This window comes from Carassius gibelio, chromosome A2, assembly GCF_023724105.1.
Source record: "Carassius gibelio isolate Cgi1373 ecotype wild population from Czech Republic chromosome A2, carGib1.2-hapl.c, whole genome shotgun sequence".
In the NCBI taxonomy this organism is placed as follows: domain Eukaryota; kingdom Metazoa; phylum Chordata; class Actinopteri; order Cypriniformes; family Cyprinidae; genus Carassius; species Carassius gibelio.
The window spans coordinates 15,279,187-15,306,534 of record NC_068372.1 but is presented as its reverse complement, the minus strand read 5'-3'; the positions used below and the strand labels follow the sequence as shown (position 1 = coordinate 15,306,534).

The 27,348-nt window shown below is 37.3% G+C and overlaps 1 protein-coding gene across 4 annotated transcripts in view; it reads left to right on the top strand.

The window, feature by feature from the left end:
- The first annotated feature begins 1,826 nt into the window (after positions 1-1,826).
- tox (thymocyte selection-associated high mobility group box) overlaps positions 1,827-27,348 on the top strand; it is a 54,683-nt gene continuing 29,161 nt past the window's right edge. Inside the window, exon 1 of one of the 4 annotated variants that reach the window (XM_052615591.1) lies at positions 1,827-2,290. In XM_052615591.1, coding sequence (XP_052471551.1) covers positions 2,192-2,290 — 99 coding nt within the window. In that variant the 5' untranslated portion in view covers positions 1,827-2,191. The remainder of the gene's footprint in view (positions 2,291-27,348) is intronic. The other 3 variants (XM_052615571.1, XM_052615578.1, XM_052615580.1) reach the window with 3 other exon arrangements.

Here is a 27,348-nt window from a genome sequence, read left to right as displayed (position 1 = left end):
CAGGATATTGTCTAGTCCATTTAAGAAATAAAGAATAAAGTTCGATTTTATGGCTGAGAATGTTATGTAGCTAGTTTTTTTTTTTTTTTTTTTTTGGCTGCCAGTCACAAATTGTTCAGAGATTAACAGCCTTTGAAAAAAAAAATGCTGACGTTACTTTGACCACAAAAAAGCGAGCTATTGTGTGCACTAGCATTCAACGTTCAACGGGCCGTATCCAAACAGAACCAGAGCAGACTTTCTTTTACTGTGTCTTTTGATGCAGAAAGGCCATGATGCATTCTGATTTGGTACATTCGTCACCAAAAACATTATACCAATAACAGCACTGTGTATCTCTATCATCATCAACCTCACCATCATCATCATAATCATCGATGAGAAATTATGAAGAATGACAGTTTCTCCAATGTAATTGACAAGAAATAGGACCACATACACCTCCTTCATTTCCATTTGAGGAAAACATATCCTACTCATTTGCCACCGAAAACATTATGCTGGCATTGTTTTTGTGTTTCTCATAAGCTTTGATAACGTAGTTCACAAACGCTAGATAGATAGATAGATAGATAGATAGATAGATAGATAGATAGATAGATAGATAGATAGATAGATAGATAGATAGATAGATAGATAGATAGATAGATAGATAGATAGATAGATAGATAGATAGATAGATAGATTTACATTTCTTAAGATTGTCTGGCATTTGAGATGTTGCTTCTAGTAGAATGGAACAAATGATTTCAGAACCTATTGATAGTTTCTGTTTGTGGAAGGCAGTTGCCTTATATTTATATGTAAACATTTTTTTTTATAAAAATAAAAACATTTACAAAGTCTTTGAATGTTTTGACTGATTAATCAGGGATAATCAAATGCCTTATCCATATCAAAACAAAGCAATGTGAAATGTCAAAAAGCTTCCCAAGCCCTTGAGAAAATAGATTCTTGGAAAAGCAGAGAACCAGAAATATTCATAAGTTATGGTCAGTGTTGGGTATACTTGAAATATGGCTATACTGTTTACAAGTTAGAATTAAAATGAAATCAGAAACCTAATCTTTAAGAATGACTTTTCAAAGCTTTCCATCTAACATTTTTCTTGTGGGCAGTGCAGAGTGGAGGAGCAGCAAATGGAGAGGGAGAAATGAAAAACCTGCAGTGGAGGTTTATGACCGTACGGAGGGCTCAACTGTGTATTATTCAACATATTCTTTTCATAAAGGCTAATAATAATAATAATAATAATAATAATTTTCTAATTAGACTGTTCCACCAGTGCTTTTTAAACTACTTTTTGACTCTCATCATAGTGCTGATACATTAAAACTGTGATTCTATAACTTTTAAGAACTGCAAATTCTTTGGAAAAAATAAAAAAGTAAAAAAATATGATAACAGTTTACATGCTTTACTTAAAGATTTTTAGCCAGATTCAGAGTTTAAAATGTAAAGTTTAACTTGTAAACTACATGTGAAGTTAAACAATATTAAAAGATAAAAGACTGTTTTAAATACTTTAGTTCACCTTGGGCCCAATTTGGAAGTTTGCTGAGGCCTAATGGACCCAGTCCTAGCAGGTTTGCACCACAGCTGTAGACTCTTGTTTATCATTACATTTTAATAAATTCTAAACACACAACTGTCAAAAATGTGTTCGTATTGAAGAGCGATAGTGTCACAGAAAAACGGAATCTTCCGTCACCAAATGTTTAGACAGTATCATACGCAAATTTGATGCAAATCCTGTGCTCTAGAGCGCACATCGCAGCGCCCCCTGTGGCCGCTCAGCGCTAGCGCCGCGTGTGCTGCGAGTCTTTTGTGTGTGAACATTGGCAAAGCGCTCGCTTCTCTCCATAGAGCAGTTACACTGAGCCACAGCTGCACCAAGAAGATACACATCTCTACTCACAGCAGTCAACACAGACTCACCAGATGCTCTTGTTCTCTCCAAACCTGTGCGCTTTTTTTTCCTGCGGTATCTCTCTATTGTAAGACGACTGAGGTAGAGGGTCATATAAAAGTTTTTTAGAAAACCGCGGAACGGATGTGAGGCGCAATAGAGAGCCTCTTTCAAGCCTTCACTTTGCACCTTCTTCTCTTATTTGAGTCGCGATTTCTGAGTAAGCGAGGAACACGCTTTCTAGTGGAAAGGCAATAGGAACCGGTTGATGCTTTTATTGAAATGGACGTGAGATTTTATCCACAACCCCCACCACCATCAGCAACAGATCCTTCCCGACTGGGACAGTCACACTATTCGGACTCTCCGTACTGCAATAAGGTAAAGCTTCATTTTATGATGCTAATCTTTTATGATATGGATATTCATCAATGTGTTTTGTTTTGAGTTTTGCCCGGCTGAACTTGAATGGACGGCTGAGGACTTGTTCAAAGTTTGTAACGTTACTTCTTCACTTGACTGTCACAGAGAGAGTCGGGGAAAGTAGGAGCGATTGAGCGCGGCACCACAAATGTATCCGAACCCGGTGACTTTGTTTATTATCTGTTTATTCCAAACTATTTGTTTTTAATAATATATTTGTAACTCTTAAACGCGCACATCGGCAATTTTACGCGCCTTTTACGTCGCCTAAAAACTTAAAAACGCTGTTTCGGGTTGTCACTGAAACCGCGCGCGGATGGTAATGTTAAATAAAATGCAAATAATACTAAAATGCATCATGTAAGTTGGTAGCAAAAAGTAGCGTGCTTTCTTAAATACACCTGCTCTTCATCACAGCCCCAACAAACTCATGAACATCAACAAACTGTGCTTTATGCACATCATGCACAAATAACAGATAGTATATAGGCTATTGTGTAGTGCGTTTGTTTATTAATGCGGTTCACATAATCATACTTTATACTTATGGCATTAATTTATCCCCCGAGTCCCTGAGGAACAACAGATATATGTGGGGTTTGTATTCCTCTGTTTCTCCTAATGATGGTGCTGTTACTGTGTGTGTGCAGTGAATATGCGCAGGATAAAGAGAGATGGGGAAGAGAGAGAGAGAGAGAGAGAGTGTGTGTGTGTGTGTCTGTGTATGTGTGTGTGAGTGTATGAGGAGGGGGTAGGGTTACTGTGGGGTGATATAGTGGGGGTTGGGGTTGTATTATTCCTTTCAATGCTTCTTGATTCACTGCCATAGGTCTCATATTCATGTCTAAGAGCAGTTACACACCGAAATGTTTTATGGATGAATCACATTTTTAGTGACAGACTCTATTTAAAAAAAATCCTTGAAAGCACAATTTCATTGCATTGTTTCAGTGATTCATTTGTTAGATGTAATTTTGATGTGCAGCAGTAAATTGTTAATATCTTTGCTGAGTTTCTAAAACCGTAGAGGAGAGAAGAAAAGTTGGCGGGGGTAAGGAGGAAAGGAAGAGGGAGGGAAGGAGGGGAAGGGCTTTCAGATATAATCTATATAGTGTAATTTTACTGCAGAAGCAAGTCAGCCTATATCAAGTCCACTCGAGATTTTTCATCTTAGCAATTCAGAAAGAGAGGGAGGAGGGGAGCTGGAGTTGGAGGGGTGAGAAAGAGAAGGTGGGGAGAGAGGGATGTACACAGCAGAGCAAACAAGTGAGATTGTGACAGTGGTGTGTGGTATCTACAGAACAAATAGACAGAAATTGATGGTATGTGGCTAAACGGGGGTCACGCTGCCAGTGGGACTGATTCAGTCTGTGCACAAAGCCCCCCCATCTGATTAACTTCCTCCCTACCTGCTCTCCTCAGATCCCAGAAGACCGCACTCTTTCTGTTTGATGTGGACAGAAAAATATGAAAACAAGCACTGTATCTTTATTCATACACTATGGATTTAGTTCCGAGCCTTGCAGGCATGCGCTGGTTTAAAAGCGTTCAGTTGCAGTGCACTTTGTTGTGGATTTTCTGCAGTTCAGCAAAACCTGTAAATGCAGGAAAGTCTGTGTTTGTCTAGCACGATGCTTTTTGTGCAGTGAAAGGTACATGTTTCGAGCCTGAAGTTATTGCTGCAAGGAAAAAAATGGAGCAACTTTGAACACACTAATGCTCCACACTTCCTGCACCATACAGTTTGGTTCTTATCACCCTGTGTTTATCGTTCTACCTACTCTGATATTTTTGTCACAAGATACAGTGTCGGTTTGCTAAACAAAAGCATTTGACCCTGTAGAGGACTCTTTGAATCTGAATCTGCACCTCAGATGTCTGCTTTAATACACGAGCGCTGTCAAGGAAGTCAAGTGTGGTCTTGAGCGGTACTCTGGAGAGAAAGCGTGAGCAAGAGAGTGTGGCATCATGGGTAGGATTGGATTACAGACTGTTTGGGATTATGAAAACCGGCAAAGATGCAGCCCCAGACCATTAATGGCCAACAAAACTGTTCTGCTGAAGCCGACCTATATCAAAGTCAATGATTTATTTCATGCCTAATGACTTTCAGCTGGTGCTCAAGTCGCTGCTTTAATAGAGTTTGCAGGCTCGAAGTTATTACAGCCAATGAGATAATGCAAGCAAGCTGTTAACACTACGCATGACGCATTGTTCGTTGTTGATGTGGTTTTAAGGAATGGTGAAAGATTTCACAGGTTTTGCTTGTTTACAGTCTACAAATCTTGTGCGCTGTCAAGTGTTATGATAGAACAAGTCCAATCTAACTAATTGGGCTTTGTGCCTGCAAGGTTTGAATGATGTTTAATGTGTAGAAAACATTTCTTCCGAAGTTGCAAATGAAATGCGTTCAACAAGAAAATACTATTTCAGTTTTTATTTCATTTACATACAAATTTCATGTTTAGTTCAGTTGTACTTGAAATTTCTTTGTAATTTCTTTCTTTTTATTTTTTGCAGTTTATGAGGGAAAATTGTTTCGAAGTAAATCCTTTTTTGTCAAGAGACCTATAAACATTTGTCAGTGGAAAACCTGCCAAATTAAATTCAGGCTCTTTTTATTATAATTATGGGCAAAAGTCTGCGGAATCTTCTGTGTGTGGTTTTGATGTCTTTGTAAAAATGCACCTAAATTTCTGCTCTTAAGGAGATTACATTAAAAACAGATGAGAAATGAGATGTCTCAGATATGTATTGCTGTCATGGGCCATGCTCCGTAGTATAAAGTCTCCTGTGTGTGTGTCTTAGCCACAGGCATTTTCAATTAAGTAGAAATGACTGAGATCTTTGGTGGTCCTGGATGTCAGAGGGTCCCAGGATGTTGAACCTGACATAATACGCTGTGTTTTGTGTTTGTTAGTCAAGAGCAGTACTCAAACCACACTCTAAAACTGACCAGCCCCCCAACACCAAATCCCCCCTCCACCAAAAAAAGTTCTTCTACTGCTCCAGCTGTAAAGATCAATACCCGCATGTGCATTTTAAACAAAGGAGTTACCAGTATGGTATTTGTGTGAAATCCAATTTTTATATATTAGTATTAATCTAAGCTTGTGGAAGAGCTACTTTTGATAAACTTTGGATATCAGTATATTATAAAGATATAAAACAAATTTTAGTACTTCACTAGGTCGGTATGAACATTGTATCAGTTAATTAAATATACATTTTCCTGTTACCTGGCAACCAAAGTTTTATAACTTAAAAAATTTATTAAAACGTTTTTTACGGAGCCCCGCACATGACATGCAAGAAATGTGCGCACAATTTACTAATTCGTTCCCTCAATGTACTAAAATGTGCACATGATTACTATTGCGTTTCTTCGATTTGCTAAACCGTGCACACGATTTAGCAAATCGAGGGAACGAATTAGTAAATCGTGCGCACAATTTATAAATTGAGTGAACAAAATAGAAATCGTGTGCACGTTTTAGTACATCGCGGGAACGAATTAGTAAATCGTGCGCACGATTTAGCCTAATATTTTTTTCCTGCATGTCATGTGTGGGGCTCCGTAGTTTTTAAACATTGGAAGCACAAATCATTAATTCGGTGTTTCTCCATTGAAATTAATCTTTATTTATTGATTTGTTTCTTCTTTAAATATTAAATTTTCATTTTTTTTACTGCTAAATCAGACGAATCATGTTTTAAACGTGGTTGGAAAAATCAGAAACCTCATTCAAAATTAACAGGCTATTACATTAATAAAGTAAAAGGTTTATACAATATATCATTTTTTGATCAACATTTTCTGAAAGTTATCATTGATTATTTGTTTAAAAAACCTTAAAAGTTTTTAAACTCTTTTTGTCAAAGTGTCATGTATTATTGTGAAATATGCAGTTTTAAAACATGAAAGCCAAATATTTTATTTCTGGTTTATGTTTTGCTTAATTATATGCATTATTAAAAGTCGTGTCAGTATGCCTAGACAGGTGTTAAGTGTAGTGTTTAGGGCTTGTTTAAAACCTTCATGTTTGAATAGTTTTAAAAGCATTGTACTGTAACTCCCAAAATGGCTTGCTCTCCGATTTAAACAAAGATGTCCTACGACTGACGGATATCTGGGAGTTTTTCTTATGTCAACAGCATATGTCAACATTACACCGGCTGGCCACACATGGGTGGATTGTCATAAATGTGAGAGGTTGACAAAAGCTGTGATCTTTGCTCATGTTGTGCCTAGGTCAAGCTCCAAGCACAACAAGAAGTGCCGCACATCACTAACATGACATTCTTTTTCATTCATTGAAGCCTCCGCACAAGCTTCACTTGGCAGATGACTTTGCAAAAGATTGACTTTTTTTGTATGTTTTGTATGTTTGTTTAGTGTATGTTAAGTCTGAACATTAAATGTTTCTAGTAGCTTCTTACTGTTATCTTGGCAGCAGGTGCTAAACCAATTGTCAGTTAATAAATTAAAATGTACATTTTCTGGAAGAAAAAACAAACACAGCAAGATCCAAGTATTGTCTTATCTCCACAATATCCATATATTCTAATATAAGGTCAACTTAATTGCATCCAAATTTGGTTTTGCGGTAACAAAAGCCATTATTGTTGGAGTTCCTGTTCAGTGGCTAGCAGGCATGGTTCACTGGCTACTGTCAAGAAGGATTTGCTTCTGATTGACAGCCTCACTGGAATGTGAATAGAGTTTTTAATTGCATATCATGTGTGCACATCTAAAGAGACTCTGCGGCTCAGGCTACTGTTCATTACAACTCTACAGGTCAATGTACAACTCAACTACACAATCATAAACACAAACACACACTCATTATATAAGACCATTACTTGTGGGCTTGTTGCATCTCACTTCCTTCCATTATGAGGTAGAAAATCTGCTTGGTTTGTTTGCTTGGACTTTAGGGACATGTCAACATATCATTTTCCAGTATGTGGATATTAAATACATAATATACTGTCCAAACACTCACATGGGAACTGTAGCACAGCACCCATTTATTTGCACATCATAAATAACGCTGTCTATCAGTGACTCTCTGTTGCTTTCTATCATTTATTTTAGCATCCATCACCTGGATACCAGACATGACTGATCCTGCTCCTAAATATCCTATTATTAATAAAGTCATATGACTTAAGTGCTATATTTACTGTAGTTTGATAGCTTTGTGAGGAACAGCCTAAAAGTAAAGTTGTTATTCACAGAAAATCAATCTTCATTCTGCATATTCAAATCGGTGTGTAACATTTGGTATGAATTTAACCAGGTTTCTAATAAATGGGTTACATTTATATATTTTTGTTGTAAAAAGCAAAAATTGCTGGACTGAAGATTTTCACTGTTACTGTTAATGTTGTGTAATCCAGTAGCCTAATTCAGGGTTTGGGTCACACCGGGGGCCTCAAGGGGTTGCAAGGTGGTCCACAGAAAATTTCGGAGAAAAAAAATGAAAGAGCAATATTTATTGTAAGAGTGCTATTCTTTATAAATTATTAATTTCCAGGCCATATTTGATTACATTAATAAAGAAAAAAGTTCATACAATATATAATTGAATTATTATTATTATTATTTATTTTTTTGCTTTTAGTACAATGACAATATAAAATGCAATTATTTAATTTCTAATATCACACTTCAAGCTCCATCAGATATATGGCTGCCTATGGGGGTAACAAAACAAAACAAGTGAGGAACTTTGACATTAAAAGTTTGAAAACCCCCAGTTTGTTTGTCTAGGTGGTTTGGGAAATCTATCAGTGATGCATTTAAATGCGAAAATGACAAAGAAAGATCTGCACAAGTGGGGTATGTTGTAAAGAAGTGAAAAGAGCTTTTCATAGTCAGTGAGAAGAGACCTGTGCTGAAGTGCTAAGGCGTCACTTTGTGTGTTAAGATAAAAAGAGGGAATTTTGCTTGCTTGGTATGTTCCATTTTTGTGTTTGTCACTGTGGAAAATGCAAGGCCGTAAACTCAAGCATTCCTGTGAGAAAGACAGCTTTCGGTTGCATTTTACAGCCTTGAATTTTACTGACATGTTTACGTCGTCTGCATCTGTGTTTACGATGCTAGTCGTCAGTCCCAGTTCAGCCCTCTCCAATCTCCGAGTCTGCCTTGCGTGTAATTCAAACAAATGTGACATTGCGTAGCAGTCAAGTTTGTTACAGAATAAGATTATTTTCTCAATATAATTAGCTTCCTTCTCTGCTAGCATATCCGCCAGTGCGGTGCGATGCAGAAAATGCCAAAAGATCAACTCATTAAGTAGCTGAACATAATGATCATAAAATCTGGACATGTGTTCGCTTTATTTTGGCTTGGGGAATGTTTTTTTTTTTTTTTTTTCAGGGCCGCCATGCGCGTCGAGAAAACTCTGGCACAAATCTGTGAATGCGAAATCATTGGAGGCATCTCATTTTTTGGGGTCTGCTTTGCCCAATGACAGTCTACATATGAATAGCTGATTAGGCTCCTCAGTTTGAGGAAACATCCAAACAGATGGCACTGTGAAAACCAATCCAGAATATCTTAATTGTTTGGTTTAATCTCACTACGAAACATATTGCAATCATTTTCACATAAAGGCTTTTTTTTTTTTTCCTTCACAGAATGTAATGAAAGTTATGGTGCGGATCCAGGATTTTTTAAAATATCCCAGACATTCTTTTTCCATTGGTCTAATTGCTAATATCTTTAAAGGACTCACACCATAACAACTGATTTTCCATTATTTGTAGTTTTTGAGTGTGTGTGTGTGTGTGTGTGTGTCGTCAACACACAAGGCGGATAATCCATAGTTTATTTAATTAACAAACATTTCTGTGTTATTTCATGGCATGTGCACAGTTTCAATGAGTCCAGCATCTGTTAAACACACATTTGTCTGTTTGTTTGCATGCTTGGTGAGTTATTCTGACCACAATGATAGTGCCAGCGTCTCTATTGTGTGATGCTGTTTCGTGGAGGGACTTCCAGCAGCACATCGGGGCTGATACGCACACTGCAGCTTTGTGAAGGAGCACACCCTGGCCTTTGTGGACCCATCTGTAGGTGAACTAATGGCCTGTTGAGTTTCCCCTCATTCAGCTCAGTCTTTGGTGTTTAAGTGGCACCTGTCAGCCTTTTGATGCCTGGTCCTCTGTTCTCCTGTGATCAGGAAGGACACATTGCCAGTTCCCGATCACTGTCCTGTGACATGTGCAAGATCATGTTTCAGCGGCTCTAGAACAGGTGGGCCCCACACCTTTCTCCTCTGGAACATAATCATCAAAATGGACTCCACGCTCTGAGGCTTATCATAAGCTGTAATCAAAACCTATAAGTGCAAAAAGTAGAGTGCAAAACATCAATACTGCACTGATCATGATGCTGTTTCATGATGTGAGCATTCTGATGCCTTGGTTTACATTATTAAATAGCACTGGAAAACACAACCGTTCATATATTTGGAATAAGTATGTCTATTGGAAGGTACTAATACTTTTTTATTCATCAGGAGTGAAACAGGAATTTGACGAATCCTGGAAATAATGTCATGTTTTCTACAAAAATATTAAGCAGTGTAACTGTTTTCAACATTGATAATAATAAGAAATGTTTTTTTTTTTTAGTCATAATTCAGCATATTTCAGCGTATGATTTCTGAAGAATCATGTGACACTGAAGACTGGTGCAATGGCTGCTGAAAATTCAGTTTTGCCATCACAGGGGGAAAAATGGATATTAAAATATATCAAAGTATAAAATAATTCAATTTTAGCAATATTTCACAATACTGCTGTTTAATTGTCTTTGATCAAATAAATGCAAACTTGGTGCGCATTAGAGGCTTCGTTCAAAAAAACACAAACAAACCTTTCCGACCCCAAATATTTATTATTGTATTGTATTTATTATTAAGTATTGTAGTGTTAATTTGGGACATTTTGAAACAAATTCATAACTAATATTGGGTCTTTCTTTTGCTTACTATTATGTGAAATATTTTGTTTTGTAAATTAGAACCAGCTGTTAAAAAAACCAACAAACAAACGAAAGTGTGCTTTTGATGTTTTGTGTGGTTAACAGAATATTTTAAATTTGAAAACAAGCGTGCTACCTAGCTAGCTAGCTAGATTTGTATACTGTACTTGAAAGTAGTTTAGACATTTCCTCTACATGCAAAATTTAAGAGCAAGAAGAAAAATGTTTTCAACAAACATTCCTTTTATTTAAAAAATTTTGTCCTCACTGCGAGCAGCTGTGTTTGAGGTCAAAATCGACCCAAAATAACAGACTTAAAGTTATAATTGCACGCTTGACTTTCAGAGAAACTCCCCTCAATGCTTGTTCATGTTCTGGTGGAAAGTTTTGAAGCAGGTCAATTGCTCAAGTTATTATTTGAGGGGTTGAGGCTGATCGATGTGCCATATTTTGGGTGTTTACACATTCAGGCTTTTAGAGGACACTCTCAGCCAACTCAGCTCCGCTCATGAGCCTAAAATTAGACATGAAAATATGCGTTACTCTTACAGCGGTGCACAAGAGAGCAATTAATTTTAGCGCGACAAGTGTGTACACCATTCATAAGCAAAAGAGAAGGCAATTCAAAGTAACTTAAACCTTATCAGGACAGCAAGTGAAATGGAAATGAAAGGCAGTGGACAGAGAAAACACGGAGCTCATTTCAACAGGGAGCCAGCAGAAAGTCATACTCAATTTTGTTTTGTATTAGTCATACCTTCTTTGCGGTTTCCCGCTGAAAGAATAGAAAATGGAGTCGAAAATGGTTCCAAACCCATTTGTTTTATAGAAACACTTTGAAAAGTTTTGCGGTTGGGGCTTAGCATTAGATTTGTTGGGATAAGAGGCTGTCTGTCTTCATAACAGCCTTTCATCCACCACCATTATTTTAAACACTAATCATTCAAATCTGAGCTTTAAAGACATTTAAAACAATAATTTCCGCATAGCTTTCAATTGAAACAGCATCTTGTGGTCCTGATTTAGTAAAATATGATTCTCACTGCGCAAGACGAAAGGCACAGTATATTAAAATCTGTCCGAAAGGGCAAGTTTTCTAGCCTGTCATGGATAAGAGTGCAAATGAGTCTGTCATTACAAATATTACAACTGATCTATAAAACAATTCATGAATTTTCGAAAGCCCCTGGGCATTCAGTTTCATGCCTTCCCTGTTCATGTAAATGCAAATCAGTATTACACAGGTGTTGTGTGCTTTAAAAGATGGAAATAGTTCCTTTGCCGTTTTAATAACGATCTTTTTTTTTCAACCTTGCAATTTCGAACGTTCGAGGCTTATAAGTCAAACCACAAAATCATCCTTGTTTCAGTATACCTCTGAGTCTGATAGTGGTGGACACTGTCTTTTTGCTCTCTGCAAACAAGGCCCTGAAGAGAGACACACACACACACACACACACACACATTCAAATATATGACCCCAGTGTAAATGAGGAACAGCTGCACCATTGTAATTAAACATGGGCAAAGAAAACTACACAAACAAATGAACCTCACAGCCGTAGGTCCTGAGGCACATTAAGGGGGGAGAGAGAGAGAGAGAGTGTCACAAAGCTTCCTACAGGTGGTTAAAACACAAAACTGAAGACAAATGAAGCACCCTTTAAATTTGCCAGATAGTAAGTTAATGCTTGTAATGTTGTTAACAGAGATCAGGCAACAACACTCACATTTAACATCTCACTGGGTGTTCAGCTGTAGTGAGATTAAGCCAAATATTATTTTAAAACATTTTCACACTAATATGATGCTTTAATGAGCATTATATAAGAAAGAATTGCAATCAAAGCATTTCCACTTTGTTGTAAATTGTGTTGTTTCTGATTCAATGATTAATAAACAAGTGTTGCTCCAAATGGGTGCTTTTCTTTTTTTAGAGGAAATGTTCTTGAATGTTCATAGTGACCACATCTGTCAAGCTTCAAAAAGGGAGAAAAACATAATAAAAACAACCATAAAAGTGATTTTTATGACTCGTTTGATATATATGTCTTTTGACCCCATAAAATACATTTATGAAACAGACCAGAAAGTTATATAGCATTTATGAAACCTTTTTTGGTATTTTCATTTATTTCTTTCTTTATTTTGTCTAGTTGTTTGACTAAAAGTAGAGCTGCACAATTAATTGAATTTCTAATCAGGATTACATTTACGGATGCGGCAATTTTGTAATCGTTCAAAGTCCACTAATGTAATGTTATGTTAGTGCTTAAGATGTGTAAGTTCTTTCTACAGATTATCTTAAGGGGGTTTCCATTGTTTTCATTTTAGTTTTAGTATGACATTATAATACCAAGCATATTTGACTTTTTTATTATTATTATTATTATTTACAGAAGAAACCAATCCAATGTAAAGTTGACATTTGAGGCTTAATACTATAGAAAAACAATTTTCCAGGAAGACTGAATAAACAGCTTGTTTACTTTCCATATAAATATATGGCATGCAGTTGCTTCAAACAATGGTATAAACATCATTCAATGTAATCACTGAACATCATTCAATTTCAAGGGAATAATCAACATTGACTTTGATTTTTAATTTTCGATTTTTGTCATAATGGTGCGACCCTTAAAAAAAGTCAATTTCAGTATATCAGTTTAAAATTTGAATCAACATGAAGAAATATGAAAACAATGACAGAATTTTCCTTTTTTTTGTGAACTGTCCTTATAAGTAAAAAAAAAATGTATATATATATATATATACCAATAGTACTTGACAGATGAAAGTGCTTACATGAAATTACTTTTGCCTTCATTATGCTTGTGATCGTAATGCAGCAAGTATGAATATCATATCATCAAGCTATTTTTAGTCTTTGTACCCTCATAAAGTCAATGTGTAGCATCACTCTATTTGATTAATATCATTTCACGTCATGTTTTCCTAAGGAAACTTCAACGAAAATTTGCAGCTCAGGTTCTCCCGCAATCAATACTGTAATATGATAGAGATATTTTTGTCCTCTTAGCAAATATGATGGTGATTTGCAGACTATAATTGGAAAGATAACTTCCAAGGCTCCATTATCCAAATAAAGGAAAAAAAGAGACAAAGCAGGTTTTGTTCTCAGGTTCGGTTCTTAATCAATAGTTTTATGTAAAAAAAAAAAAAAAAGATTAATAATAAAAACAAAAATACAAAAGTGATGAGTTGCAGCCGCTGGGCACGTGCCTTGGAGACCCATCTGATGCTGATCAGGCTGAAACTCATTAGTCAGGCCAGATTTGTGTGAATTTTCAGGATCCAAACGGATCTGGTGGATGCTTGTCATGGCAACAGCATGTATCAATAAAGCAATCTTTATTTCCTGACAGGGAACGAGACCTGCATTCTAATGGAGGGGCTGTTATTGCATCGTAGCTCGGCACTGTGGCGTAAACGCTGTAGTTAAACTAGCATTAGCTAACCCATATGTTTCGCTGTTAATGCATCAGTGCAGACATGCGGATTGGATGATTGACAGATAATGGGATGTTTGTGCCCGGTAGTGTCCAAGCTTGTTTTTCCGTGTATGTTTTTAGCAGCGGCTCATTGGTCAGGCCACATTAATTTCTATGTGTTTTTCTAGCAGGAGAGGTAATGAACAGGAAGTGATTATGGTCATGTGTCCAGATAAGAGAGCTTGTGTCCCAGCATCCCTGATGCTTATCACCCACCACACCAGGGCGGCAGCTGCGGAGGAAGTACATAGCTCCATAGCAACAGCCCAAGAGAGGAGAATTCACTCTAAAGCTCACCAAAATATGTCTCAGGTTCAGATCCGCACAAAACAGGGCTGTGAAATCACCAGTTAGAATGATTTTCTCTCATTGGGGTTGTAGATGCTGTATGAAATGGATATTTCTGATTCTAAATTATGAATCCGTGTTTAAAGCTTGTTACAAAATGATTCTAAATGACTGCAGATAATTTATAAAGTGGCAAGTAATATAGTGAAATATATTACTTGGCAGAAAAATTGTTTATGATTATGTCTTGTATTATGCTGCTGTTGCCACTATTATATGTAGAGAGACAGTAGCATGCAAAAAGGTGATTCACAGGTGTAGTTACTTTAATTTCTTGTACTATATCACAAAAAAAAAAAAAAAAATTATATATATATATATGATGCTCAGACCATTGACAAATACTGCTAGCAATGACAAGGTCCTGCGTTAAAGCATTATTATTATTAATAATAATAACATTAATAATTAATGATATAAATATGTTTATTACTCATTATTATTAAGTACAACATTGATTAATATATATATATATATATATATATATATATATATATATATATATATATATATATATATATATATATTGGTGGTGGTGGTTGTAAAAAATTATGATGATAATAAACAATAATAATTAAAAAAGTAATAATAATTACTTAAAGGTTATATTGGTTGATCTCTACCTGTCAGCCTTGGAAAAATCACTGTAACACATTTTTCTTTTGTGGCTTATTGCTTTATTGACACACACAAACAGAACACAAAAGTGCAGTGGTATGAATTCAAAGCCTGAGTCGCAGACTGAATGGAACAAATGTGGAGGGGATGCTTGGGATTTTTTTTCCCCCTATGTATGTCCACTGCTGATAGCATTCCTGTTCTCTTGTGTCGTGTCGCTGTAATAAGCTGTGCGGCGCTGACGTTGTGAAGCGCTGCTGTGCTGGTGACTGAAGCTGAGCTGAAGATGAGAACACAGTGGCCCATTGTACTGCGTTCAGATACAGAGCCTGATGTGTGAGTTGGTCAGTTCCTGCTGGGAGCTTTTGTCAAGCGGAGTAGCCTGCTCAAGGGTGTCACTTTTCCCCCCTAAATACGTACATTTTTCTGGGAGATTTGGGGAGGAGCCTGTCATAATGGACATGGCCCTTTTGATTTGCGATCAGTGCCTGCAACGAGCTGCTCGTCTGCCCTCTGTCAACATAGTGTCAGGTTAAATGATGGATTAACAGATTGATTTTCCTGGATATTCTGCTTAATTGGCTTTCGTGTTTTGCAAATTATCAGTAAAATGACAGAACATGACTCTCTTTGTGGCTTTCCGTGTTTTCACCAGATGGCAAGAGCTCTGCTATTGATTACAACTGTAGGGTGAACTTAAATTAATGTAAACAGCAGAGTTCATTAAATTTTCATTTACCAGCTCATGCAGTTGATAAAAATAGCTGAATAACTGTGCCCAAATGCACCGAGATACCTTCTCCATGTCAATCAGGTGTGACGAGAACACTTCCTAATTTAAAAGAAGGCGGATTCATTTTAATACATTTTAATAAGCCACTGTGCATAGCATTCAGCCATGAGCTGAGAAAAAAAAGACCCAACATCTGAATTAATCGCGTTGGAGGTTAAATTCAATTTCACGTAATGGGACTTGGCAGAGTTTTTTCTTCCCTCCGTACAATAGCTGAAATTGCAGCCCTTTCAGCTGGCTGCTGGCAGCCGTCCACCCAGGTCATCCTGGCTCCTGCTTCATGTTGTCTCTTTTTTCCCACTCTGTCTAAAGATACAGGCAGAAAAATGTTAATCCTTTCAGTGAGTCGCACCTGTTGACATTTTTGGGGTCTATTGGTTTTGCTTTTAGTGTGTTTTAGTTTGAGGGGGTGGGGGTTGTATCCATTTTCCCGATGCACCAGGACAAATTCTTTGCGTCTGTTGAGAGAGTGATTAGATTTCTCAAGGGTCCTTGTCTCAGAAACACTACCCTACATAAATTACTCATGCTCTTCTCTCATGGGACTGGTTGCCAGCACTGGAATACATCAGCCATGTTTAAAGGTTTAATAATACTTAATACTTTTATTTAGCAAGGATGCATTACATTTATCAAATGTAAATACGATAAATGTTCCAAAAGAATAATTTAACTAAATATATTTAAAAAATCATCCATAGAAATTTTTTTATTTGAAACAATTGATATATTGTTTAAAATGATGTCTCGGACATTCAACTTTGTTTCTTGTTAACATAACGAAGTAGAGCTTGGTTGATATTTTGTATTTAATTCAGAGAATTCTTTTTTTAAATGTGACCTACATGTACAATTATCCATATATACTCAGTATAACAATGAGGAAGTTGCACTACAACACTGTGAATGTGTTGTGTAACGCTCTGTGCTGGTGACAGTGGTCTCATGTGGTTGTTTGTAAGGGGTCACCATGTCACGCGGAAGGTTTCATGTCTATAACTAGCTGTTCTGTGGTTGAAGTGCATTGTGGGACATTGGTGTAGACGTATGTCGGACTGCATCCCAGACACCAAAAGTAGCACACACACACACAACCCACTCCTGTTGAGATAAAAATAACATGACCTACCTTTCAGCTGCAAACATCCTCAAGTGAGCAGATACACTTAAACAGTCTCCCACATGAGTTAAACACCGTTGACCCCGCACAGCTGCACCAAAATCTGCACCATTTATCAAAATACAGAAACGAAACAGACACCGAAGACAAACAAGGAGGATAAATGTTGTCTTTGGGCTTTCGGTGCTGGAAAAACACGTGTTCAGACAGCCTTATCAAACCAAATTTTCCCCTCAACCAATCGTAAAATAAAGCAATTAAGCGGTCATGTCACCATCTATTGGTCTCCAGTGAAATATGCCTTCATTTACCTCCATCGGGATTCCCGAGGCACTAAATTATGATACACTGTAATTTTGTCTCACTCTGAAAGGATATTTTACAAGCCACTGGCTGCTCACTCTGAAACGTAATCATTTTTATCCCCCGTCCCCTGTCTTTCTTTCAGGTCAGCTCTGTTTTAGATAAGTTTCAGTTAGTGTTGAAGCATATCTAAGGACTAGGTTAGGGGAAACAGACATTAAAGTTCACTAATGGTTTAATTCAAGCTAATTGCGCAGACACGAGTGACCAAAAACCATGAGCCGCAGGAACCGATAAAGTGCTTCACGGCAAGAACGAGAGAAAGGAGAAAAGCAATGTGTCATCATTTATGAATCATTGAACTAATAAAGTTTCCCTGAAGCGCTGCTGTCTCTTTATAGTCCGGACTGCGACGACGGGAGAGCTGCGTCATCGCGTTATTCCCCCCAACACAAATTACCGTTTTTCCCATATCTAAGTTGGGCCATTGTGAAGATAATTTGCAACATAGGAGGCTGGTTCAGTTCCCAGTGTGGGGCTTTCACCAATCAACTTACAGAAATGAATACGTGCATTACGTCGCGATACATTCGGAAGTAAATCCACAGGATGACTTGGAGGCAAAGCACAGGAGGAAAAGCCCAACATGGTTTCTCGGCTTCGACATGAAATCGTACCAATTCAATAAGAGCTAGGCAGTGATTTATACTTCATCCTCATCTCTGGGCCTAATATCAGAGTGCCTCTATAGGTAGTCATGAAAGTCACTCTAGCTCACTGTAATAAATTACAGTAGTGGAACACGAATGAAGACGCTTTCAGTTCAGCTTCAGGCTCTCAGAAAATTGCCATTTTGAGGGGGGGTGGAATAAGAAATCACTTTGTGCCGTAATGCAGTACAGACAAAGGTTATTCATCAGAGGAATGATTTGAAGTCAAAGATGACTGCCACTCTTGATATTGAATGCTAGGGAGCAAAGACAGAAACTCTCCCCCTTCTCTCTCTCTCTCTCTCTCTCTCTCTCTCTCTCCCTTCGCCTCTATTTCTCTCCATGACGACCCTGACCCACTTTTTTGGCTGCTTATTATTCAAGCTTCGGTTTATCCATGGAAAGAATGTGTGTAATTTGGTTTGACAACAAACCCCTGCGTGTTCCTCTCCGAGAAGTTGTTGCTATCGACAGTGCCTCATATTGAGTAATTTTTTCTTTCCTTATTTTAATATAAAAGAAATCATAATGTACTCATATCTGGGGAATAAGCTGTAATTTTCTGCACGGGAAGCATTTGAGTGTGCACCTCGCACAGAACTACTGCTTTTAGTAACAGCGTCTGACCTTTAGATTTCAGCTGAAATGAAACCTTTTCGCCCATACGTCCTCCTCGCCGCTGCGTGCTATTGTGCTCACATTTTTCTTGCCCTCTCTGTGTTTTATAAACGTTGACATGTTTAGAAAGTGAAGTTTCACCAGTGACTAATTACACCGGGGGAAAGCAAAGGTGTACATTTGGATGTTGATACTATTCGTCGCTCGAGCATCTGCTGATCAGAAATGAAACGGAGAGCATTTCTGGCACGTCTCCAAGACAGCATTAGCATCTTGCGAGAAGGCAGAGGGATATATTTTATTACCTGACATACTGCTGCTTTTAAGGGTCCACACATGTTGACATAGGGTGGTCGGCAGAAGGTCTGAAAGGCCAGATGTACCTTCAAGTTGACTCGGAGCGACTGATAAGAAGATGACAGGATTAATTATTTCCCTCAATCTGCCAGCAGTCTCTTATGCGGTCATGTTTATACAGACGGAGCAAAAGGTTTTTATATAATAAATCATCTCATGAATGTTTTGAAAATGGAGGAATGAGTGAAGATTAATTGAAGTTAAAGAGCACTTTTATGTTTGTTTTAGCACAGGCAAAACAATATATACCATGACCATGACTCTTTAACTAGAGGGTTAATAAAAGAATCATGTTGGATCATGTTGTAGTTACATTTTCAAGTTGACTAGTTAAAAATTGTAAAAATTGAGAATCGGGCCAACCGTTCTGAATAAATCTCGATCTTTTTGACCATATCGCCCAGCCCTACCTGCCTGTTTTTAAACTAACTTAGAGTTTTGTATAAAATCTCTCTCTCTCTCTCTCTCAAAAAATATATAAATACATTTTAAAAACACAATTCGGTTGTTACTTACTCATATAAATTGTAATCTCTTTTTTTTTCTTCTTCTTCAATTTGACAGTATTTTATAATCTTATTCGCATAACGTTTGTCCAAAATAAATCAGAAATATTCATTTAATTGCCCGAAACAAAACAAAAGAATCTTAGTTTTACCAAATCTATTAATTAATTTGATTTTGATGAATTATTTAGCATTTTAATAAAACACTTAATCTGAACATTTCAGGTGTTCAGAATGAAATAAAAGCTAGAGATAAAACACAGCCGTGACGTATTTCACATTTAAGAATTACATTAGCATTCAAAAATGCATTATATCCATTTCTGTCAGTTCAAGAGGTTTTATAATAGATATTTTAGGGGGCCCATATATTCCAGCGGCTCTGAGTCCAACATAAGAAGGGATGAAAATGAGCATGGTGCTGAGTAGTGAGTGCATTTAAACCACAGGGTGTGGAAAGAATACACACTCGCAGTTTGATTTTCCCATACTCTGACCTTCCATAAGAAACTGATGAGGATGAGGGATGAAATTGGTTCTAGTCTTGCAAAAAAATCTCTGATTCACATCTGGACTTTTGAGAGAGAGAGAGAGAGAGAGAGAAACACACTTTCAAAATTTACTAGTTGGAGCAGCAAAAATGGTAACTTACTTTCAGACAATGTGAAGAACTGTCATACTAACAATGAAGAACTATTCCGTGTTCCTGCCAAACAACTGCATTTAATGACTGAAAGCTGTCAAAACTAAATATAAAAAAAAAAAAAAAAAAAAAAACATGATGCCTTTCACATTTGCGTCACATGAAATGATGAGTACAGCACAGCAATAAAGTCTGAGCACAGGTGCAATGCCAGAAATAGGATTCGTTCTATTTGATTACAGTATGTATCACTGAGCAGGAGAGATGTCACTTCTAGACATATCATCCAGTGCCAGAGAAGCAAATGCATGAAGCCAATTTGACAAAGGGGTCAATATACAGCATCCAATATAAAAGAAATCTACAAGATCTGCCAAGACCTATAAACATCAAAATAATGGCCCCACTGTTCAACAAATCTATTCAATTGGCCCCTCTTTTCTTATTTGTTTCTTGGATCACTTTATATTTTTGCCATTTACAAAGTCGTAGAAGTCAAACGTGATGCATGGCGCTGAAAACTATGCAGTGTCTATGGTGAAACGTTAGCTGCGTCTATACAACAGGCAATCCTGAGAGATGATGTGGGGCTCATTGATTGCATGCAAGTTGCATGATTATGTTCGGCGCAAAGCATTCCATTGCACTCATATCTCATTACCTTTCTTCCTGAATGGTGGCCATTTTGATTGGGTCCTGCTACAGCAGAGTAAATAGCAGTGAAACAAGAGAGCGCTATCAGCCTCCGGTTCCACAGGAAATGTATGATAATCTGTGTGGCTTCACCAAAAAGGCCTCGAAATGTCCTTTGTTTGTAATCTGTTCTGTCACCAATATGTCTGCTGCATCATGTATTTTTTCTTTCGGCTCCCTTCCCCCCTTCTTATGATATCTGTTTATATTGGATCTGTACAATATGAATAATGTAGAGCAACCAATCTCATTACCATGCTCAGATATAGAATACAGATTATTGTATAACATTTGCATAAAATTATGGCTCTCGTTGAGGGAGAGGGAGCGTTTCTTTCACCGTTTGATTTATTGGGTTCATTTATGGTAAGAAAGATTAGGTTTGAGTTACATAAAATTGTCTCGAATGTGAATCTTATGATACTTAAGTTGGAATCCAACAGCTTAAAATCAGATTATAATAGCGGGAAATTGTAGACACATTTCAGTCAGAATGACTTTTCAGGAAGACCTTTATCATCATTAGCACTTTCGAAATGAAGTTGTTTCATAATTGCACGCATGCATACATTTTGCACCTTCTTTTGCATAATACGCTCATCTACAAATCCTCACCGAAGATGTGTTTTGCTCAAGAACTGCAGCGTTTCTTAGCTTTTAATGTATCACGAGCGGTACGAGAAACAGACCAAATGCAGCTTTGCCACAAATGCAATATTTTGCTGTGTCCTGAAAGGCCTTCGCTTGTGTCTGTTTTGCAAATTGTAGCTGTGCATAAATAAATAGCGTATCATGTTTATATAATTCAGCCCATAATTCTAGTTTTGGAAAAACAGTGGCACCCTGTCAGATATGGATGTTTGAGCAGTTTTTTTGTGAATGCGGTACAATATAATTAGCTGGAGTGGCCAAGCACTTCGCTCAAGGGCACAGACTGGTCCTAACATAAAACATAAGGGTTTAACGTCATCCCAGCTTCACAGCTTGTTTTCATTCGAGAACCTTTCAGAAGTCCGTCCCGGCCCAGCTAAGTGGGAAACACTTAAGATTAGAGGAACAGAAGTTCCTCGTATATTTTAATAGAGAGTTGTTCAGAGCTGGTTGAGGTGGCAGGGTGCCCTGCTACCTTCCTCCTCAATAGCTGGTACTCTTATATAATAGTGTATGCAAGAAAAGGAGTTTGTCAGGAGGAGTGGGGAGGGGGGCTAGGGAGGTTACACACTATAGGTTTAGCCAGAACGTTGAGACCAGGCAGGGGGGCTCTGCAGAAATCCTACTGACCTCTGGAGAGCTCAAAGAGCAATGCACTGATACAAGCTGCTCTCAGACTGCAGGTGCCTGAATACTATTACTCTCTTGATCACAGATGGGAATCTCAGGATTTAACGATTCTGGTTCCAGTTTCGCTTAATGATTCCGGTTTCGTAATACCATTGAGGAAGCACCAGATAATTGATCCTATTTACATTGTCATTTCATTTATACAAAACTCTATTCTGAAAGTGTGTTTTTACCTACGTATTGTCATATAAACAATCGGTGCATAACTGATTTAAGTCTCTTGATAAATGATTTAAGTCTCGCATAAGCAGTAGTAATAGTTCTTGGTTTAGTTTTTGATGAGTCATTATGAGTTTGTGATTCATTCGAGCCAGTTTGACATTTATTAAATATAATTAAATTGAGCCACTCTGGCATTCATCATTGTATTATTTAGCTCTATTATTATTCAATTCAGCTCAGCTAAAGCATAATTTAGCATAATATTTTGTAGATTCAATAACGGTGCAGTTTCAGTCAACTCCCTCTTTCAGTAATCATAGTACTCACTAGGAAGTCAGATATTTTAAGGGCTGTGAAAGTGAAATGTTCACTTCCTTCTATCCATCCATCCATCCATCCATCCATCCATCCATCAATGTTATTAAGATATCAGTCATGTCTGTTGTGGATAATAGTTTACGAAGCAGCTGAAGATGTACATTTTCCACCATTTTCCACCAGCACTTAAACACTCAACAATCCTAAGCCAATGCACTTTATTTTATTTTATTTTTTATAATTAATCCAGTTCTAAATAAGATTCACAACCTTGTGCTAGTCCTGATACAGCCTTATTAACACACTCTCATGGCAATTCATAATTATGTTACATTTTGACAAATAATGGTAGTTACAGTAATTCACATGAATGCATAGAATCTCACTTGTCTGTTTCCGTACAAAGCATTGAATGTGTATAATGCTGCCTGTTGATAGTGTTTTTAAGGTTGTTGTGCTACTTTGCTAGTGTTATGTAAGAATGCCTTAATTTGAGACATTACCGTAATGAAGTGTGGTAGTTTAAGTGCATTTTGAATGTGAAATGAACTGCTGTGTCAAGTTGAAAGTTACGAGAATGGTTAGGAGAGCATGAAATGGCTTGGGATTGTTTCAGTGATACAGAGTCAACTCCATTCTTTTGTGAGACAATAACTTTGCACTTTCAGATTTTAAACTTTGCAGGATGCTTTCATCCACTTAGAGCTGGGTTAAATCCATAATAGGGGCACTTTAAACACCTCATTGTGATCGAGCATCAATGCTGAGACCCTCCAGTGACATTAATTAGAATAAATGAACAGACAACTCCTTGTAAGATAAATACGGGAACATTAGTGAATGAACACATCCCTGGCCTCAGTTCAGTCCCCGCACACACTTTTTGGCCCGCAGGCCTTGTCGTTCTGAACCAGGGGAGTCATTTAAGGATGAACAGTTTAATTACAGAGCTAATAAGTGTTGCCACAGACTTTCTAATATTATTCTGGGAGAACACTAGCATGTCATTACTCTCCTCCCCCTGAGGAACACTTCCTATTAATCATAATGAGGAATTTGTTAGCATGTGGTCATGTCAGTTGGGATCAATTTCTTTTACCTAAGCTTCCTATGAAGCTGCCAGACGCTCGGGGCGGAGTGTGGAAGGGATCGATTTACAGTCCCGCAGCCATTAGGCCCTGTTTTGTTTTTGTTGTTTTTGTTATCTGATAGCTCATTTGCATCAGCGCGGCAGCTGCCGAACACACATCGTAGTCGTTTGTTGACCTGCTTGCACAGATACTTTCTTGCTTTTCACACTAAAACGGTTGTTTTTTTTAGGATGTAGCTGATGCCTGTGGGCCTGAAGTTTGATGATGGACTCTTGTGGTGTTTTTTTTGCTAATAATGTAATAATTTGTGTAGGTAGCATATGCAGTCAGGCTGTCAGATTTAAGAAAAGCAATCTAGACTGGCTGTGGTTTTATTGGTCATGTAATGGCACCTCAAGCTCTGAACGAAAAGCTACAGTGACACAAAATGGCTCCCAGCACGCACAAGATTGAGAAACAGTAGTTCACACGACTCAAGGAAAACCTCAGTCATGATCGACCTGTGCAGCTCGCAAAATGGAGTTTGCACATTTGCCGGGGTTTGCTCCGAAGGTGCATTGGGTTTGTAGGTGAAGGAGGGTGTTGGCCAACTGTTGTTAGGTGGATTTGGTGTCAGTTTGATGGATTTAGCTCTGAGGTTTCAGTTTTTCAGCTAAGGCCACCTCACACTTTCCACTGGCACATTCATATGCAAATAGTGTCTGATAGAGGGTAAGAGTTAAGTAGATAGAACAGCGGACGGACACTGAGAGAGAGACATGTGAAAGGTCATGGCAGTGAGAAACTAGAGAGAATCTTTATAAAAATGGATAAGGTGTGAACGGCTGTGTCTCGAACCTTCTGTTATAAATAACTGCCTGCCATGTGAGTGGGAGACAGTGGTGTTGAAATGAGGAATGAAGTTTTATTAATCAACACAACCCAGAAAAGAACCAGGCAGAGCTGTATTTACTGTCAATATGTATTTCTTTGGAAACATACTCTTGTTCTAATTCTGTTCTATCCCTGTGAGATGCTGGTTCTGTTTTAAGTCCTTGCGAGCTTCCTACTGACATGAAAATGAATCTTAAAATAAAAGTTTACATCCTTTTTGGCCCAAATCTTAGAAGAATGCAATTCCATAATACATTGTAAAAATAATTAATTCGTACAATACCAAAAAATACATAGACCTGTATTTTACCCACAATATTTATGCTTGTTAGAGTACTGAGAATAGGGTCATACTGAAATCTCAAGAACGGCTTATAAGATCTGACATGAACTGTCCCTTAAATGTTGTTTTTTATCCTTAAAAAGCATATATTTCAGATCAGTCCTGCCAATATTCACATGCAGTCTAAATGGGATCTCAGTTGGCATTTGGCTCTTTAATTTAGAAGGCAGGACTTACTCGGTCTAAAACCAATAACTGCAGCATAGCTGAAAATGTATATGCTTTTTTTAACATTTTGAATCATTTTCTTCTTGTTATGAATCGAGGCTTGTGACTAGGTTGTAGTGGTGTTCCAGAAAACAGCACTTTCATAGTTTAAGAATAGCAACATCTTAGATCGGCCTGATCACATTAATCACAATCAATAAGCTAGCATGAAATTAACTGTCATCCGTGTGCAAAAACCAGTCAGATCGGCCCATCAACTCACACACTTAAAAGGTCGCAATGTGATAGGCTTTCATTAGGATTATTGCCATTTCATTTCCATAGAATTATCTGGAGCAGGCATAATGAAATGAGATGTGCTGCTCGGATTAACAGAAATACAAACATTCAGCCATGAGTTTCCTCTCTCACTCGGTTTACTCTCCTTCGTGACACCCTCTCTCATTCTTTCGTAACACTCAAATAAGTGTCTTAGATCTCTGTCAATGACAACCCTGTCAGAGACAAATTGCTAAGACATTCCCTCACAGCCAACTTACTGATTTCTGCTTTTGATATTAATCAGTCATTTTCTTGGGTTTTTAAGGAAGTGGAGCAGATGCAAATTGGCAGGTATTTTTTTCAGGTAGGCATGTCAGCAGAATCTGTGTGTGTGTGTGTGTGTTGCTGAGTGGACGGTAGCAGGCAGCCAGTGTGGGCTGCTATAATTTCCCAGGTGTGCTGCACAGCTGGGTTACAGGCTCATTCTTTATCAACACACAGCTAACCTGCACTGACTCAGCTGAAGCTGTTTTGAGCATCTTCAGCACGTGAATGCACAAGCTGCTTGTTTATTGTTAAAGTCAGACTGGTTCTGATCTGATTGATTGCTTTTTTTCATGTAGGTAGAGTAGATGGATTAACAGTTCTGGTTCTCAGAAACATTTCTTATTAAAACAACTTTAAAATCAACTTGAAATACCAAGTGCAACCCATTTTACTGCTGTAATCTGACGTATTTTTGAGTGAAAAGGGATATTCAATTTATGATTTCATCCATATGGAATTATTAGGTTGCATGCCACAATAGAGTAAAATTATTGGAAGAAAAAAAGACAAGTTTCAGAAGTGGAGCATTTTATTACATTTTAGATAATATACAAAAACTTATGTTGTAAAATTGTATATTTAATATTTAAAATCTATAAATTTAATTAATTATATATTATTATTTATATCACATATTAAGTGATTTTTTTTATTTATTTTACTAAATAGGTACTAATGTGATATTTAAAAAAATAAAATAAAAACACTTACAAACCTTGTCTTCTGTTTGGAATAATATGCACCAATAAATCATGTACAAAGTAGGGTTGTGACATTGATTAACTTTTATCCACCGGTGAATCAATGTGGTGGGGGTGTCATTGGAGTTTTCCCTCTTTTTCTCGCTTTCCTTCTCTTTTAAATACACTAGCTTATAAATGCTCATGCGCATTTTACTTTCGCTTTCAAATTGGTGGCAATTCAACAAAACAGTACAACAACAAACTCACTTATATTAAACATAGAATGTTTTTTTAACAAAATGAATAAAAATACACCATACTATTGCCTAACATAAATTAATGAAATAACTTACAAAAAAATTAAATAATATATATATAATAAAAAAAACGTAAAATCGGTAAACACTGAGAAAACAAACAAATAAAAAATTGGTTATAGAATGTTTATTAGCAAAATGAAAATGAAAGATGGAGACACATCATACACCTTGATATAAAATAAATAAATGACAAAAAGTTTAAATAAAGTCTAAATCAGCAAACACTGTTGCTGGTTACTGCTGTAGTTGTAGATTATTGCTGCTGCAGGTAAATAAGAGAACTTTCAACTGCCAATGCATATGGTGATACAGTGCAGTGAGTATTTAAGACAATACTGTTTCTATACAAATAGCATTAAAATAACCAATAGCAGGTCTATACAGGTGGAGCTGGGGAAGGTGGAGGGTTTCAGAGAAACTCTGAAAGCATGCTGCAGGAATCTCTAGTGAATGCTAGACAGCCATATATGTGCAAGGCAGTAAGCTCATTAACTGCATATGCGGCATGAACCAATCAGCTTGCGCCAAGTCATTTAACTCTTTGAATATCATCAGTTACATTAACAACCTGTCAGCCTGCTCCATCTCGAGTTTCATGACTGAACTATATCTTTAATTGTCAGCCAACATTGTGAGCACAATTAGTATATATCATACTGATTGAACGGTCCGTAAAATAAGTTAAAATGACGATTTAATAGTTTTTTTTTTTTTGGTAATTTTTTTTTTTTATCTGTGGTGAGACACCTCAACCAGCAACTTTAATTAACTACCACTGTACTAATCACATCAAGTCACTGACATCTCCATCTGATACGGCAGGGACTTCAAAGACTCATTTGCAACTGCACAGAAATGACCAACCGCATGTTCTGTGCCTCTTTCTCATCCTGTGGCCCGTATTATGTG